The sequence below is a fragment of the Mastomys coucha genome, unplaced genomic scaffold, assembly GCF_008632895.1.
Source record: "Mastomys coucha isolate ucsf_1 unplaced genomic scaffold, UCSF_Mcou_1 pScaffold7, whole genome shotgun sequence".
In the NCBI taxonomy this organism is placed as follows: domain Eukaryota; kingdom Metazoa; phylum Chordata; class Mammalia; order Rodentia; family Muridae; genus Mastomys; species Mastomys coucha.
The window spans coordinates 95,382,801-95,400,664 of NW_022196913.1; the positions used below are offsets into that span (position 1 = coordinate 95,382,801).

At 35.8% G+C, this 17,864-nt stretch overlaps 1 protein-coding gene across 1 annotated transcript in view; it reads right to left on the reverse strand.

The window, feature by feature from the left end:
• Positions 1–3,623: 3,623 nt before the first annotated feature.
• LOC116082119 (solute carrier family 22 member 22-like) overlaps positions 3,624–17,864 on the reverse strand; it is a 34,159-nt gene continuing 19,918 nt past the window's right edge. Inside the window, exons 7-11 of the mRNA XM_031358926.1 lie at positions 16,844–16,959; positions 15,597–15,811; positions 10,667–10,775; positions 4,180–4,383; positions 3,624–3,949 (exon numbers count right to left, since the gene is read on the reverse strand). Of these exons, the coding sequence (XP_031214786.1) occupies positions 3,880–3,949; positions 4,180–4,383; positions 10,667–10,775; positions 15,597–15,811; positions 16,844–16,959 (714 nt within the window). The 3' untranslated portion in view covers positions 3,624–3,879. The remainder of the gene's footprint in view (positions 3,950–4,179; positions 4,384–10,666; positions 10,776–15,596; positions 15,812–16,843; positions 16,960–17,864) is intronic.

Here is a 17,864-nt window from a genome sequence, read left to right on the forward strand (position 1 = left end):
TCCCAGACTCATGCTGTCTCTGATTATCATGGAATCATTAACATTAACAGGGAGGACATGCCTTCAAGGAGGAATGTAAAATATGTACATTATTATACATACACACCTTACAGCCACAGCGGCCATGGACACTTGTGAAGGCTCATGCCTGCTGGCCCTGTCCCAGGGGCAGAAACCATGTTATCCTGTCCCTACCAAGGCCATGCTGGACCAGGCATGTGATACTTAAGCACAGTTCAGTTTCAGAATTCTCAATATTATTGTTAATGGCTTACATTTGACAGAAAAACAACAATTAACTTTCTCAATTTTTCTCTTTACCAAGCTTTTCTGTTTGCCTTATGGACTTCCTTTCAACATTGTTATGATACCTGTAAATCTCCTATGGTATTAAAAGAGAAAAAATTAAATCTCATCTTGCATAGGAATTCTTGTACACACATAGAAAAAGGGACTACCTTGGCTGGAAAGAGAACATCTAATATAAGAATACTAGAGTCTGAGAGCACAGAGAAAGCAAGCTGGGACTCACCTGAATGGTTCTTTCCTCCTGCCTAGCTGTCATAGTGCTGGAGGAGGCTATGCACACTACGGGGGTTGGGGGGACTAATAATCACTGTCACTCAGATGTAAATCCTGCAAACTATCAAATCAACTGGTGTGACAAGATTATGCTCACTGCTACAATGGTGGCATAAATGTTGTGAGAGTAACCAAGTCAGATCTACTTGGATGTGAGGTCAGTGAGCTAGAAATCAGATCTGGCACTATTTAAGGGATCAAGAACCTGTGAGTAGGTTCATCAGAGAACCTAATGCTACTATTCTGCTAAATAAATATAGCATTGAAATAATTCCAAATGGATTATTGATATATCTTTATATCAGTGCATCTATCAACCCTTATCAGAGAAGTTTCTCTTTCAGTAGATGGCAATTAACACAGAGATTCTCACCTGTTCAACATGCAGAGATTAAGAAACTGCAAAGTTCTAGACTCTAAATGGAATGTACATATCACACTCCTTCCCACAAAGCTCAGAGATCTTGGCAGGCAGGGAGGAACATTATAAGCGCCAGAATGGTGGATAAGTTCAAGGAAATGCGGTTTTACTGACACAACAAGACTGTTGTATATATTAATTCGAAGTGGTTGGAACAACATGCAAAACATGGGCAAACTTGTATGAGAAAATTTTAGCATGGAAGGGCAGAAGTGGGCACAAAAATCTTACCACTAACTGAGAAGCTAATTGCATTTTATAGCTGGGGTGTTTTCTTTAATAGTGTGTGACATTTGTAATTCAAGCACAGTATGAGCCAGGCCCTACTCCTAAGTATAGTTGGGCAGTGCTAACAGGACTCAATAGAAAGGTGGGTGGGGGAAGACAAAGGGAAAAGCTCAAAGTTAGGTGTGTAGGGAAGTAGAGTGGGAGAAAGGGTAGGTACGAAAGGAGTTGAAGAGGGTTAATTGGGATCAAAATTAATTGTATGAAATGTTCAAAGAATTATTGCAAATACTATTTTTAGAACTTAATGCACAAAATAATGCTTGAAAGAAGATGAGGAAATTAATACAAGATGAAGTTGAAAGAAGAAATGATGGAAATAATCACATGAATAATATAATGAAAAGAGCCAATCAGCAAAGGCCAATGCAAAAATGAAAAAATATAGTAAGAGAAAAGATGAGAATAAAGAATAAGAGAAGACAATGTTGCAGTTGAAAAAAAAAGGTAGTTGAAAAGAGAGCAGAAAAGAAAAAAGACTAAATAGTTAAATGTTAAAAATTGAGTATTAGGACTCCTATCTGCAGCCCATGTGCTTGGGAGACTGAGGCTCAAGTACCGCAAGTCTCAGGCTAGGCTGACCCTATAGTGAGGACCAAACTTTACGAAGAACATAGAAAAAGAAAGAGGATAAGGAAATTAGAAAGAAAAAAACAGGAGAAATGAGAAAATAAGAGAAAAGATAAATTTCAATAAAAATAGATTGAAAACATATATAAATATTTAATGCAATCTCATCTGTTCAAAAAACTCTATAAGGAATGGGGAGAGGGTCAGTTGCTGTCCACCGGTCTGCTCTTCCTAATGGAGAGGAATGACTGGAAAGCTTTCTACCAGCCTGCCAACTGCTCTGAAGTCCCCAGAATGATGAAATGAGGTCACAGTATGAAGTGCCAAGAGGCAGTAGGCACACACAGTTTGTATGGCTCATTCTTCTAGTTCTCTCTCTGTCTCTCTGTCTCTCTGTCTCTGTCTCTCTGTCTCTCTGTGTCTCTGTCTCTCTGTGTCTCTCTCTCTCTCTCTCTCTCTCTCTCTCTCTCTCTCTCTCTCTCTCTCTTTCTCTCTCTCTCTGTCTCTCTCTTTCTCTCTTTATGTGTGTGTAACTTAGTATCTACAAGTAACCATTTTCAACCACTTGTTCCCCGTGCTGTAACTAGTTTTTCTAATTAATGGCCATAAAGAGGAATCAACCACATCCCTTCCTACATCTCTGACCTGCTTCTCGTGGCACATCACTCAAGGCTATCATTTATAAGCGTCATTTCATGACCTTTGCTCAGAAGTCCTGAACACAGATCAATGGAGAAGTTTTGAGTTCCAAGCCGAAGACTCAAATGAATCATTTCAAAATGGTGTCTTGGTCCATCAGTACAACCAAATGCCAGGGAGAGAGGAGAGAACTTGGTGTGAGCATTCTATAGACTCCAAACAAACATGATGAGACCGTGTTTCTGCTTAATGTTGGCTCTACTTCAATGCTGTTTTCTGAGCCTCGCACTCTTTCACCTCTGCCATAGTCTATACCCCAGTTGCTTTAGGTATATTGGCTGTTGAAGCACTCTCTGTCCCTCAGTTCTAACCTACAAGATGTCAGGTTTTCTGTGTTTTTTTTTTTCTTCTTCGATGATTTTGTCTGCTGCCTTCTAAAACTTCAATACTTTTCCACTACAAAAACACCTGGAGCTGTGAGGAAATTGGTGGATGTGACAAGTTAGCCATGTTTCTATCTTTGTAATAGTTAAACAATGGAAAAGGGATGGTGGGTAAACAAACTGACATGCCACACAATGAATTACATATATATATATATATATATATATATATATATATATATATATATTCACATATATATGTGTATATATACATATATACACATGTATACACATGTACATATACATGTGTATATATGTATATATACATATATATGTGTGTGTATGTGTGTGTTTATATGTAATGTATATACATATATATGTATATTTGTAATATATATCAATGGTACATATCATTATTCAGAATTTAAAAATTTAGAGTATGAATATAATAAGCAGTTTCTTCTTGAATAATTATAAGCATGCTAACAAATGCATAGTGTGTTCTCTCTCCAGATATACATCATTTTCAGCGAGAAGATAACACTATTCTTACTACAAAAAAGCTTTCAGAAATAGGAATTGATTATAAATTGCTACAATGAAAAGGAAAACAATTACCATGTAATTAAAAATCACAGTAGTACACTTCTCTAAATGATTATCATGTTGATGTTCAACACAGTCTGTAAGTTTAAGATTTTCAAATCAAAATATACCTATTTCAGGACAAGCATAAAAATGAGTTGTGGTTTTTCTTTTTGTTGATTTGATTGTTTGTTGCACAGATTTGGTTTAAATTTTTTGTGACAGGAACCTGTACTGCAGTATTTGATAAAGCCTTAGGATTTGTATCTATAGTATGGATTGGCTGAGAGATTTGCCTTTGCAATAGGTTCATTTAATAAGTATACCCCTGATTACTGATCAATGGGTAAAGTCTGTAGGGTACAGAATAGAATAAGGATTTATATGGATGAAACCTTGTGGATGTTGGCTTCTTTAGCACTCGGTAGTTTCCAAGAAGTCTTGACTTTCTTTTTTACTGATGTTTTTGCTCATCAATCTTTCCCTGGAATAAAAAAATTTAAAGCATCAGATGAATGGACATAAAAGTGTGACAGAGATATTAAAATATACAAATAATGTCTATTTGTACCGCACAAGACATTATACATCTCTCTTGAATGTTAATTCAGACTTCTCAACATATTCATTTTACCTTCCATAATTTATTTTTTTTTCAGTTTACATTTCAATCACAAGCCCCTTTCCATCATCTTCCCCAACATGAAATCTCACCTTTTCTCCATATCCTGGATAGTGTCAGTAAATGGAAGATTAAAAGTCTCTGGCAGAAAGTAGACGGTGATTGTCGCCACTATGGGTAGGACTCCATAAAGAATCATAGGAAGATGTTCAAAATACTTTCTAGTAACAAGTGTTAGTGCAGACAGGACTACTGCTGATCGAGCAACAGTTAAAAAAACACCACTTAGAGTTGACCTTCAAAAAAGAGACCAGAGATGCAAAACCTGAATCTACAAGCTGGGTCGTAATTACACCATTTTCAGTACAGATATCTGACATTACTCATGATCTATATTCATTTCTAGCATATATGTGTGTGTGTGTGTGTGTGTGTGTGTGTGTGTGTATGTATAATATATGTAATCAATACCTTCTAGAGTCCCATAATAAGCATTATTTTCAAACAGACACAGAGTTTTTGCATTTCTGGAACATACTATAATATGTTAAACAATAGTTTTTGTTGTCAATGGAGCATATAGTCTATTGTGATCTTTAGCTTTCTCAAATATAAAATGGACAAAATAGATATTTTATCAATGTTCATTGAATACAATATTAGGGTTACTAGATAAAACAAGATAAATTAAATTTAAATTCAAAATAAATATGAATATTATTTTAGTATGTAGTACTCAATATTTATTTACTTACTGCTTTATTTATACCAAAAAATCTTTAAATATATATACATTTTAAATTTAATGAATTAACCTTACTTTCTTCCTTCTTTTTCTTTTCAGATTAAGTCCTGTCCTGGTACATGGACTGTCATTGGAAATTTAAGCAAAAATAGTTTAAAAACTAGAGATTCACTACTTGGCTGATAGCATTTTCTTACAGAACTTTAGAAAATAAAATGTTGCAAATAATGAAATCTAAAGAGTAAAAAACACAACTTGACAATTTGAATCTAACTAAGATTAAGATTCTCATTTTTTCAAACAATTACATGAAATTGTCATTTTACATATATTTTCTCATTTGTCTTCTACGAAAATAAATCTATTTTTTCCAAGTGGGCATATTTATATGGACACTAAATTATAAATGTGGAAATTAATTATTAAATAAGTTAAAGAAGCCATAAATAAAAGAAGAAAACCATTGTTCTATTTGGATTGAGAGGTGGGTACTGGGAAGGAAAGAGCTTCAAGGAATTATATTCCAATTACAAATGGTAAATTTTTGCAGATGTAATATAAAGCATCGAGCCTACACATACAAATTGTATATTGATGACAAACTTGGCAAAGAGAGTTCACTTTCAGTTAATTATGTATTAATTTCAGTTAACTAATTTCAGTTAATTAATTAATATTATTTTCCACAAATAATATTATTGTAATTTTTAAAAGGTAGAAAGAATCAATGGACAGTAATGGATAAACGAAGTGCCTGAATGATTGAGATGGCTGATGTGGCAGGAAAGATTTAAGGATGCGTATTTATGCATCAGATCCTCATTTACCGATAAGGTAAATTTTTGCAGACATAAAGCATAGAACCTACACATACAAATTGTGTATTCATGACAAATTTGTCTAATAAGGTTTCATTTTCAGATAATTATGTGTTAATTTCAGTTAATTAATTATGTTAATATTATTTTCCAAAAATAATGATAACAGTGTAATTTTAAAAAGAAGGAAGAATCAATTGAGCAGTAATGGATAAATGAAGTACCTGAATTATTGAGATGGCTTTAAGGATGCATATTTATCCAATAAGCTAACAACCTATACACACAAAATATGATGCCTCTCTATTCATAACTCAATAAAATATCTTTCCAAAAAGTAGCTTTTATCAGGTAAATTCAAAATAGTCTAACAATAATGTCTTGCTGCTGATTGTGCTGTATCCCACCAAGAACTTCATGAACTCCTCTACAGACAAACAAAACCATATGTCTTTTAGTTTAAGGAAATGGGATCCCTGACAGATATATAAAAATATACTCATTAAGATGTTTTGTTGTTTGGGTGGTTTAAGATCAATAAATGTCCATTCATAATGAAGAGTTTTGTCTTAAGAGAATATGTGGTACATTTACACAATGGAATACTACTCAGCTATTAAAAATGATGAATTCATGAAGTACTTTGGCAAATGGAAAGAACTAGAAAATATCATCCTGAGTGAGGTAACCTATTCACAAAAGAACACATATGATATGCACTCACTGATAAGTGAATATTAGCCCAGAAGTTTTGGAATGCCCAAGATACAATTCACAGACTACATGAAGTTCAAGAAGAAGAAAGACCACAGTGTGGATACTTCGGTCCTTCTTAGAAGGTTTAACAAAATATGCATGGGAGGAGATACAGAGACAAAGTTTGGAGCAGAAACTGAAGGAAAGGCCACCCAGAGACTGTCCCACCTGGAGATCTGTCCCATATACAGTTACCAAACTCAGACACTATTGTGGATGCCAACAAGTGCTTGCTGACAGGAGCTTGATATAACTGTCTCCTGAGAGGCTCTGACAGTGCCTGACAAATACAGAAGTGCATGCTTACAACATCCATTGGACTAACCACAGGATCCCCCCCAATGGAGGAGCTGGAGAAAGGACCAAAGGAGCTGAAGGGGTTTGCAGCCCCATAGAAGGAACAACAATATGAACCAAACAGTAACCCCAGAACTCCTAGGGACTAAACCACCCACCAAAGAGTACACATGGAGGGATCCATGGCTCCAACAACATATGTTTCAGAGCAACATATGTATCACAACATATGGCCTTGTGATTCCAGGACAGGGAAGTGGGAGTGGGTAGGTTAATGAGCAGGTAGAAGGGGGATGGGATGGGGAGTTTTCAGACAGGAAATGAGGAAAGGGGATAAAATTTGAAATATAAGTAAAGAAGAATCTAATAAAAATAAGAGTTAAAAAATGTTTGATGAATTGGCCTAATTGGGAAGATCATACTTTAATTTTTGATTTTACACCATTAAGAACAATATTTTTATAGTATTTGATATTTATTATGTATCTTTTTCTCAATAGTACAAAAATGCTTTACATATAAAACATTAATTTCTTTATTACTTTTTAATGTAGGAGGGCTCTATTTTCATATATACCTACATGACAGGAGAGGACCTCATATATCGTTATGTAGATGGTCTTGAGACACATGTGATTGCTGAGAATTGAACTCAGGACCTTTGGAAGAATATTCATTGTTCTTAAGTGCTGAGTCATCTCATGAACCCAAATTCTTTTCACTTTTAAGGACAAGATTTTATGATATTGAATACATATCTTCAAATGGTCACTATTATCAGCAATAATACTTCAACAAGAACATTTATAAGAATTTTAGAATGTCTGTTACAAAATGCTCCTTTGTGGAAACTTAAGAGTAGTTCTATGTAATCTTAGGAAGTACATTAGATGTTAAATGCAGAAATAATTGTTAAGATGTTAAAAGTGAGCATGTTTTTTCCTAAATATGAAATTTATCAAAGGACATTTACTAAAAAAGAGAATAGGTAATATTTGATAAGAGTAATAGGAAATTTTTTGACTGAATAATTAAAATAATGCAGCATTCCTACGAAAATTGGGTTATATCTAATTGAGTCAAGAAAGGGTCACATGAGATATTCAAACAATCCAGACTCTTGCCAAGACACTAGGTTACTCTCCACAAACTGATAGTAAGAACCTATTGCTAAAGACAACATACAGGTAACTCATTGAACATGTAGAGGTTGAGTTGCTGCTTACATAAAGCATTCACTCCTACTTAGTAACCTCTATGGTACAGAGGTACTCTGCACACAACCAAAGTGAACTATAAACACCAGCCCAGTCACAAAACCCTTGACCTACAATGATGTCGTGCCTCCAAAGCATGCTAAGGCAATGGTGGCACAAAGCTTGTGGGGATAATCAAACAATGCCTGATTTGACATATGGCATATCAAAAAATAAGAGGAGGAAACCACTCTAGGAAAAGGCATACATGCTGGACACCAAGAACCAGAGACTATCTAGCTCAGAGACCTAGGGTAAAAACCAAATACAATTGGTCTTGAAAAAAAATCAGTGATAAAATGATCCTAATGATATCCTACGATACTCATAGATCAGAATCCTTTTTAGCCATAATCAGAGAACTTTCACAAATAGAGAGACCCACAGCCAGATATTACACACATACAGAGAAAAAGAGACCTTGGATTATTCAACCTTAAATAGAATGACTTCATCAAATCCCTCCCTTCAGAGCTCAGGGAACCATACTAAAGAAGAAGTTGAATGAATATAAGAGCCAAAGGGGATGGAGGCATCAAGAACACAAGGCTCTCTAAATCAACATGAGCAAAGCTGATGGCGCAAGCATAGACCCTACACCTCTGGGTATATATTGTGGCTACAAGTTCAGTGTTTTTATGTGATTTCTGATTTTTTTAAAAAATAGGTGTCTGATTAATATGCCTTCTCTTGGTATCTTTTCCTTTAGTGTATTAGTTTTGTCCAACTTTTATTTGATAGGTTGGGTTTTTTTATCCTAATTATATTTTCTTTTGTTATGTGTCATTATTATTTCTTAAAAACCCATTCTTTCCTAATGAGAGAAAGAAAGGAAGTGGATCCATATGGAAAGGTATGTGAAGGGAAATCAGAGAAGTAGAGGGAGAGGAATTCATAATTAGGATATATCATATGAGAAAATAATATATTTTTAATAAAAGTGAAAAAAGGAAGAAGAGGAGAAAGACGATGAGGAGGAGGAGGAAGAAGAAGAAGAAGAGGAGGAGGAGGAGGACGAGGAGGAAGAGGAGGAGGAGGAGGAGGAGAAGAAGGAGGAGGAGAAAATATCCACCACAAAGAAATGCAATGAACTAACAAGCAAGATTTTCAGTGACTTCTAAAACAAGTTGTCTTATATTTCCCATTACACATCAAATGGTTTAGATTGTCAAAATGTTTTGAGATTCTCTATTGAAGATAGAAAACTTAAGAAGTTCTTCCATTATTAATGGGAAATATATCCATAAGGAATACAGAGGTGAGGATTATGTTTGGCAAACAAACATGGGGGCTCATTATGGCAAGGTAAAGGCTCATATTTGGACATCTGAAGCTCTAATGTCCTTGAACACATATGAAAGATTAGGGCTGTGTAATAGGACTGTCATGGTGATATACGCTATCTGTTCCTTAATGTGCAACATTTTGTTTTTGTACACAAATCATCTTCAGGAAGGTGCCTTTTCAAATTTTGTACACAAGTGGTCTTTGAGCCATCAAAGATGAAAAATAATAGGCTAGGCTAGGATATTATTTTAAGCCTGATGAGATAGAGTAAGAAGAAAATAGTAGTCTGTGTGCTAAAACTTTTGTATGTAACCAGAGTTTTTAAAGTGTGATGATGTAGAGGGAGATGGGAAAATGTTATAGAATATTTTTACCTGCTAAATTATTCTTTCAACTGCTGCCTAAATGTCAGCATTTGTCTCTAACATTGTGTGAAGACACTTTCTATCTTATCTTTTAAGTTAGCTTATGAGATGATGGGTTTAGCTAAGATGGTTTCATACATAGGTAATTATGTACAGTTTTTATTCATTACTCTCTCCTCCTCCTAATCCCTGAGCTCACAGATCCTTCCCCCACAGTTGTCTGGCCTTCTGTTTTCATGTCATATGTATTTCATCTCATTCTCCTTTTCTTTCCTTCTCCTCTTGTATTTTCCATTCTCTTTTCTACTTGTATGACCTATACGCCTAAACATAAACACACAAACACACACTCATACATATATCATATCACATCACATCACATCAAACTCACTTGCCTTTACACAGGTTGTACTGCTTAGTTTTGTGTCAACTTGACCCAGGGTAAAGTCATTGAAGAGGAGGGAACGTCATTTAAGAAAATGCCTCTATAACACCGGGTTGTATTTAAATGCTCCAAGGCATTTTTAAAATTAGTGATTTGGGGAGAAAGCCTAGCCCATTGGATAATATCATTCCTCAGCTAGTAGTACTCGGTTATATTAGAAAGCAGGCTGAGAAAGCCATGAGGAGCAAGCCAGTAAGCACTCCTTCATGGCTGCTATGTCAGCTGCTGCCTCCAGGTTCCTGCCCTGCTTGAGTTCCTGTCATGACTTCATTTGATGAGGAAACTGTGATTTGGAAGAATAAGCTGAATAAACCTTTTCCTCTTCAAGTTGCTTTGGTCATGGTGCTTCATCACAGCAATAGTAACCCAACAAGACACAGGTCATCCAAACTATGAGTCAGCATACACTTTAGAGCTAAACCACACTATCGAATAGACCTAACAAATCCAATAGAAACAGAATACACATCTTCTCAACACTCCATAAAACTTTCTTTAAAGTAGGCTAAATGCTGGAAATGCCTTGTAAAATGACACCCATTTTACTCATTTAAATTTTCTAGAATGTTCACCAGTTTTCATAATGAACCATTGCAGTTTCTTTTCTTACCTGACTGCTACTGGCATGAGTTCATTGGAGTAGGCTGTGCTTACACAAGTGAAAGCTGCAAAAGATCCTTTCCCCAAAATGAAAATAATAAGACGCAGGACGTACATCTCTGCAAATAAGGTTAAAGGGAGAAAAATACTTATCTATCAATATTTATTGATTTCTAATTCAAAACACTTACATTTTTTTAAATATTAACTACTAAGCCATTATCTGGAATCAAGCATTATTGTTTTATTGAAAATACATATTCTGATTATGGTTTCCTTTCCTATAACTCTTCATAGATCCTTTCTACCTCCCCACCCACCCAAATCCACACATTTCCTGCACTTTCTCATTAGAAACAAAATAGGCATCTTAAAAAAGGAAAGAAATAATAAAATAAAATAGAACCAGATTATAACAAGCAAATTAACAAAAATCTCTTTATTGCTTAAACAAATGAAATATTATACATAAAATGAACTAGTCTCAACCTAACTAAAGTCATAAATGAAAAATTCCCTGCCAAGATCATATTCAATAATGACATATGAAAGTTTCCTTAAAGATATATAACAAGGCACATGAAATTCTATGGAGTAATATGGAATCTATAGAATGGTCACAAACATGTACCTTACAGGGTGTTATATTCCATATTATTAAAGAATTTCTATGGACTGGAAAGATAGCTCAGTGGTTAAGAGTACTGACTGCTCTTCCAAAGGTCCTGAGTTCAATTCCCTGCAACCACATGGTGGCTCACAATCATCTGCAATGCTATCTGACACTTATTCTGGTGTGTCTAAAGACAACTACAGTGTACTCATATACATAAAATAAATAAATCTTTAAAGAATTTCTAAAACTGCACATCAAGAATTCAAATGATTTGAGTGAAAAATAGGCAGAGGATTTCAACAGACATGAAAATAGAATACTTTAGAATGGTGGTAGTGATAGGTTATTCTAAGTGAATAAAGTCTTGTGTGTATGTGCACTGTGGAAATGAGTAGGCCATTTCAAGGACTCCCAGATTCATGGGAAACCAGCAAAGCCTGCTGCCTCCCTTGGACGGTAAGACTCTCAGGGATGGCAAAGCATTGCTCTACTCTGTGTAAAAATGTTGATAATGTGTGCAGAGAATGACAACCATTGCTCTATCCCCCAAAGATATTCATGACCTGAAGGTTCTCCTTATGAGAAGCCTCCTATAGAGGCTTCTCCTATTGAAATTAGGCCAACCTACCTCCTTGTTCAGCTGTATATAATAACTCTGTCTCATCATTTCTCTGTATGTAAGAACCCCACCTTCTTATCTAGCTAGATGTAATAACCCTGCCCCTGTGTTCAACTGTACTAAACATAGTGAGTTTCCAAGGTACTATAATTTCTCCATCGAAGACCTCAGTCTACCTGATTTCCTAAACCCTCTCTCTCTCTCTCTCTCTCTCTCTCTCTCTCTCTCTCTCTCTCTCTCTCTCTCTTTATTCTCTCTCTCTCTCTCTCTCTCTGTGTGTGTGTATGTGTGTGTGTGTGTGTGTGTGTGTGTGTGTCCATCCTTCACTTTGTCTGTCCATTTGCTGTCTGTCTTTCTATTATATCTTCATTCCCTTGCCACCAAAGATGTGCAAGCATATAACAAAAATGGAAGACATATTTGGGAATAAGTTTGATCAGCTATATAGAAGAGTGAATAGATATCTATCAATAAAAATAGTAAGGAGAAATATAGGACAATATCTTTGGAATTAAATTATAGGTTTAAGTATTGTATGCTCAAGAAACAAGTATATACTTTGTCCCCTGTCTGGAGCATGAGAAACAATAAAGTCCTTATTTAAGTACATCAAGCACATACTAAAGTATTTGACATCTATAAAACATGTAAATTTTAACTCAATGTTGGTCATAAAATTCCTCTTCTTGTCATTAAATGCAACTTCTCTAGAATCTTTTATAAAAACATAAAAATCTTTGCATAAGTTAACTCTAAAGCTTTTAGAATTGATTTTCAGAATTTCTTTAGTGCATACAGTTAATGTTTAAATGTGAAACGTTTCCTCACAGCCTCATGTACTTGAACACTGTTCCTCATCCAAAGGCACTATTTGTGAAAGGTATTGAACTTTTGGGTGGTAGAATATCCCTGGAAGAAGGGCATCATTGGAGACTTGCAGTTAATAGCCCAGTCTTGTTTCGATTCCCCTCTGGATCCCTCATAACACCAAGATGTTAGAAGACAGAGTCCTAGTCACATACTAACACTTTCATGGACCTACTGCCCATCCTGCCTTTCATTCATGATGGTAATTATCTCCCCTCAAGACATCAGTGAAAAATAGACCCTACCTCTTAAATTATTTCCTGTCAGAGACAAGTAACAATCATAAAAAAAAAAGTAGCTAATAGTCATCAAAGACCTTTTTTTCTTACTAAAGAAACTTCCTTCATCTAATCCTACCTGTCTCAATGTAGATTAGTCACAGTCCATAATTTCAGCCATACATTATTTAAATAAATGCTCTGAAATACAGTCATCTCAATTGTGCCTTTCTATTGTTGAAGAACATCAATTGAATACTTACTAGATCATAATAATTAAATACTCTGCAATAAACTTTCTCTCTATTGTTTGCATCATACTTATTTGCAGGTAACTAACACAGTGACACCAATTTTCCAAACCATATGTTCTCCTGCCACTTCTGTGGCATCTGTTGTGTGTGTGTTTCTGCACCAAATAATTCCTATTTGGTTTTAGGGATTCAACACTGAATGGCACCAGAAAGATTCTTTAAACAACTTGTGTGTAGTTATTATGCTTTCCACATGATGACTTCATGCCAAGTAATATTGTTAAATAGGCCTCCCAGAGGTGACTAGTTTTTTTTCATTGATGACCCATAATTAGTTCCTATGAGATTCTGATGTAGAGCTTCCAAGTTGAAAGGAAGCCATAAAGTTGTAATTCTCTTTACTAAGGAATTCACAGCCTTTAAAATGTCCAGGATTAAAGGTAGAGTTCAGCCGGGCGGTGGTGGCGCACGCCTTTAATCCCAGCACTTAGGAGGCAGAGGCAGGCGGATTTCTGAGTTCGAGGCCAGCCTGGTCTCCAGAGTGAGTTCCAGGACAGCCAGGGCTATACAGAGAAACCCTGTCTCGAAAAAAAACCAAAAAAAAAAAAAAAAAAAAAAAAGGTAGAGTTCAGGGCTGGTGGCATGGCTAAGCTCTTAAAGGTAAAAAACAACTCTTAAGACATGATTTTGGTCCCTGAAACCCAAGCCATAGAAGGAAAGAACCAACTATTGCAAGTTGTTATTTGACCTCTGTAGGACTGTGAAAGACAGTATGGTTCCTAGTTGAGCTAAGGCTAGAAAGCCCAGTGATCCTAAATTGATGGCAGGTGTTTCACCTGGTTCTTGGACACTAGGCTCCTGTCATGAGGCCACAGCCCTCCATAGATTTGTAGCCATCAGTCGTGTAAGGACAATGGCCCAAACTCCTCCACAGATAGAGGATGTGACCTGTGGGTGCATAGACTCAATTCAGATCTTCATTTTAGCGAGGTACCTAAAGGCTTGGAGGACTTAGCCAATAAAGTCTACTTCCCAGACACTCCTCCCTACAAGATATTTAACCTCAGTCTCGCCCCGAGAAAGGGGGTATAGTTTTACTCATCCACTTTCCACTATGACAATAAATGCCTTAAAACCATGAACTGCCTCTTTTCACTGGGATCTGCCATGAGGAGCAATGGAGAAGGCTTTCGCCTAAAGAGCCCCCATATAATCTCCCATAGAAGGCCTCCCTGTGCCCCCAAGTCATGGCTGCCAAGCCAAGCCAGCTGCCCATTGACAAGCCGAGGACTCGCAGCAGGGACCAGTCAGAGCTTCTCCCTTTTCCCCCTCGGCCCTAGGCTAGATCCAGCCTGCAGGACCCACTCCACTCAGCTCTTCTGTGTCTCCCATAGGAGCCTGGGTGTCCGAGAACCTGAGAACCAGATACCCGCAGCCTCCTCGCAGGCTTGGGTACCCTCAGCCAACTCCAGCTGTCCTGCATCTCAGACTGTCCTCTCCCACCCTCCGAGCAGTGTCCCCCAGGTTCCCCACAGCCAGACGCCTGCCAGGCACAGTGTAGGGTAAGCACAGTCAAAACTCCCAATCCCGCCTCCCCAAGTGGCTAAGCCCTGTGGTGGGGCAGATGTAGGACACCACTAACCCCCCAGGACTCCACAGGTACTCTCTCAGTGCATCATTTTCCATATAGAATTTTATGGGATTCGTCTCCCTCTTGCTATTCTTAATCTAGTGCAAGCATTCACCATGCAATCCATGAACATTTAGAAAAACCATGTAATTTCTTCTCTGTTCATTTTTTTATATCCTGAAGTTTAACTAAAAATAATCTCATTAGAGAAAACTACAAAATTTAACTTTGATTATCTTATGGAAATATCACTATTAATGATCCTATCCCGTCTACTGTTTTCAGAGAGAGAAAGAAAAAGAGAGAGAGAAGAGATAGGAGAGAGGGTTTTTCAAATATGAGAATTCCTTTAAAATAAATAAATAGGGAGCTGAGAAAAACAAAAGCTCAGCAGTTAGGAGAACCTATTGCTCTTACAGAGGGCCAGAATGCTTTCCCAGAAACCACATTAGGCAGCTTATGCCCAACTTCCTATAATTCTATTTCTAAGTGATCTAATGCCTCTGACCACCTAGGACACCCACATTCACATACCTATACACTCGCATATAGCACTCACACATACCCACACACATTGTATTGTAATGTTGTATAATTAACAATAAAATAAATATTCAAATAAATACAGTCTAGTGTTCTTTTAGGTAGTAGAGTATGTTATATTTTTGTATTTAAAAAGCTAAGTCTACATGAATATACATTAATAGTAAGATTATGAACACTGAGCAAATCTCACCTTCAGAGATAAATATGTTGATGGTAATACAACTTCCAGTTGCAAGGAGCAAAAAAGCAGTCAAAGGACGACGGCTTACATTTCTTAATGTAAAATATGTAAGCAATTTACTGGGTATGTCTATCACTCCTAGGAGAATCTGGGTCAGGAATATGTTCTTTCCCAACATTTGAACATCCAACAAAAGGCCATAGATGCTGAAAAATTCTGCAAAACTGGGAGAGAGCACAGAGGCACTCAACCAACTGAGGCAACAAAACATTTTATTATAGTGTGTGTGTTTGTACTTTGGATCATAATTTCCTTTAAAGATATGACTAAAATAAATATTTCAAGTATTGGATAAAATTGAGTTTTATAATGTTACACAACCTACTCAAAAAAAACATAAAAATAAGATAATTATAGATATGATCAATAAATGAAGCAGAATTTATAAGGAAATTTATATTTCAAACATTCTTAACTTAGTTTACTGCTCTAATAGACTCTACGTTTGAAGTGTATCAAATCTCGGGCAGGGAGTATGAAGCTGTCTTTAGTGGTCATTTTCTACAAAGAAAACCATGGGCTTAAAAGCCCATGCAACCCTTGATACAGTTCAAGAATATATCATGCAAGATGTGTTTATTTAGGAAAGTCAAATAATTTATCCTGAGGTCATTTTTCTTTGCCTGAAATTTGGACTAGAAGTAAGTTCACTGGAGGAAGCTATGGTTGTTGTGTAGAAATGTCTTATTACTTGCAATGATCCTGCTCCACTGTTTTCATATAATTGCCTAATGTGTTGCAAAGATGTTCATTTGTAACATCTGGAAATCAAAGAAGACCAGAAACTTTGAGCAAAACCTGTTTTTGTGAAATTTGTGAGGATTTGACTTCAATGTTATGCATTGAGGCTTACTGTTTTACAGTATAAATAAAATTGTTTGATGTCATTAAAAATCTGCTTTATCGTTCTCATTATTTAGTGAAATTTAGTCGAGGTATAAATTGCCTTCTTAATTTCATGTTTACATTTCTCTAGTTTATGTAAATCACAACCATCCCAAGAACCATTTCAAAAAAACATGACCTGTGTGAGTTGCTTTTAATCCTGCCCTACATATATTTGTAATTTGGTTTCTAGTGTCTTGAATAAAGGGGGAAAGAGACACTTGTTTACCCCAGACATTCCTCAAAGGGTTTAGCATGATGCTGAAGCAGGTGATTATATGATAGTGAAGGGAGGAGGGAAAAGTACTCACATTAAACTGGAATTAAGAAGCATTATTTTACGCATTGTGGGACTAATAATGATGTCCTTTATTTTGAAATGTTTTCCAGTTGAATTTACATCTTCTTTAAGTTTGGAGCGCAAGTCCTTCAAAATGAAAAAGATCAAGGCAACACATTTAGGTTGAATAGAAGTTTGAAACAAATTCTCCACAAATTATATTTCACTCTTCTATGCTACTATACACCATCTATGACTAGCTCATAAAACCAGAGTGGCATTGAACATACTCCAACCATCTAAAAGGAAAATAGGAATGGCAAGATTGCTTAATGTGCACTTGCCACCAAGCCTCATGTCTTAAGTTCAACCCCAGCACTCACAGGTCAAGTCTAGAACTGACTCCCAAAAATTCTCCTCTGACCTTCATATGACCTTCCTTGCAAGTATGTACTCCCAATACATGTACAATAATAAGTGCATGAATAATAAGTACAATTAAAATTATTGAAGCAAATAAGTAAAAAAATAAAGATAAATTATTAAATGTTTAAATGAAGAAGAATATACTATATATGTTGTGAAAATGTTTCCTGGTAAAAATTATAAAATTACTTTCTAATAATTCATAAATTATTTTTATTAGAAATTATTAGAGAAGTCTAGTCTGACACAGTCATAACTAGATAATTGATGGTCAAAGTGATAACTGAGTGATTGTTGTCAAACTCTTTCTAGGAATCCCCACTGTACCAATTACATTTCATGATGAGTCAAGTCAAGTCCTATACCTGATTAACTACTAGAAAAATTACAGTTAATTTTTTATTGTATCTTTGCAGATTTTTATATCTTATATTGTTATTAACTTATGTGAAATTAATTATTTCAGCAAAATTCTATATTAAATATTAACTTTTAGACTCAACTTTTAAAATTATTTTTAATTAGATTTTTTTCTCTTCATATTTTTATTGATTATCTGGGAACTGCACATCATGAACTCTAATCACACTCCCTATTTCTCCCAGGTCCATTCCCCATGCTCATAA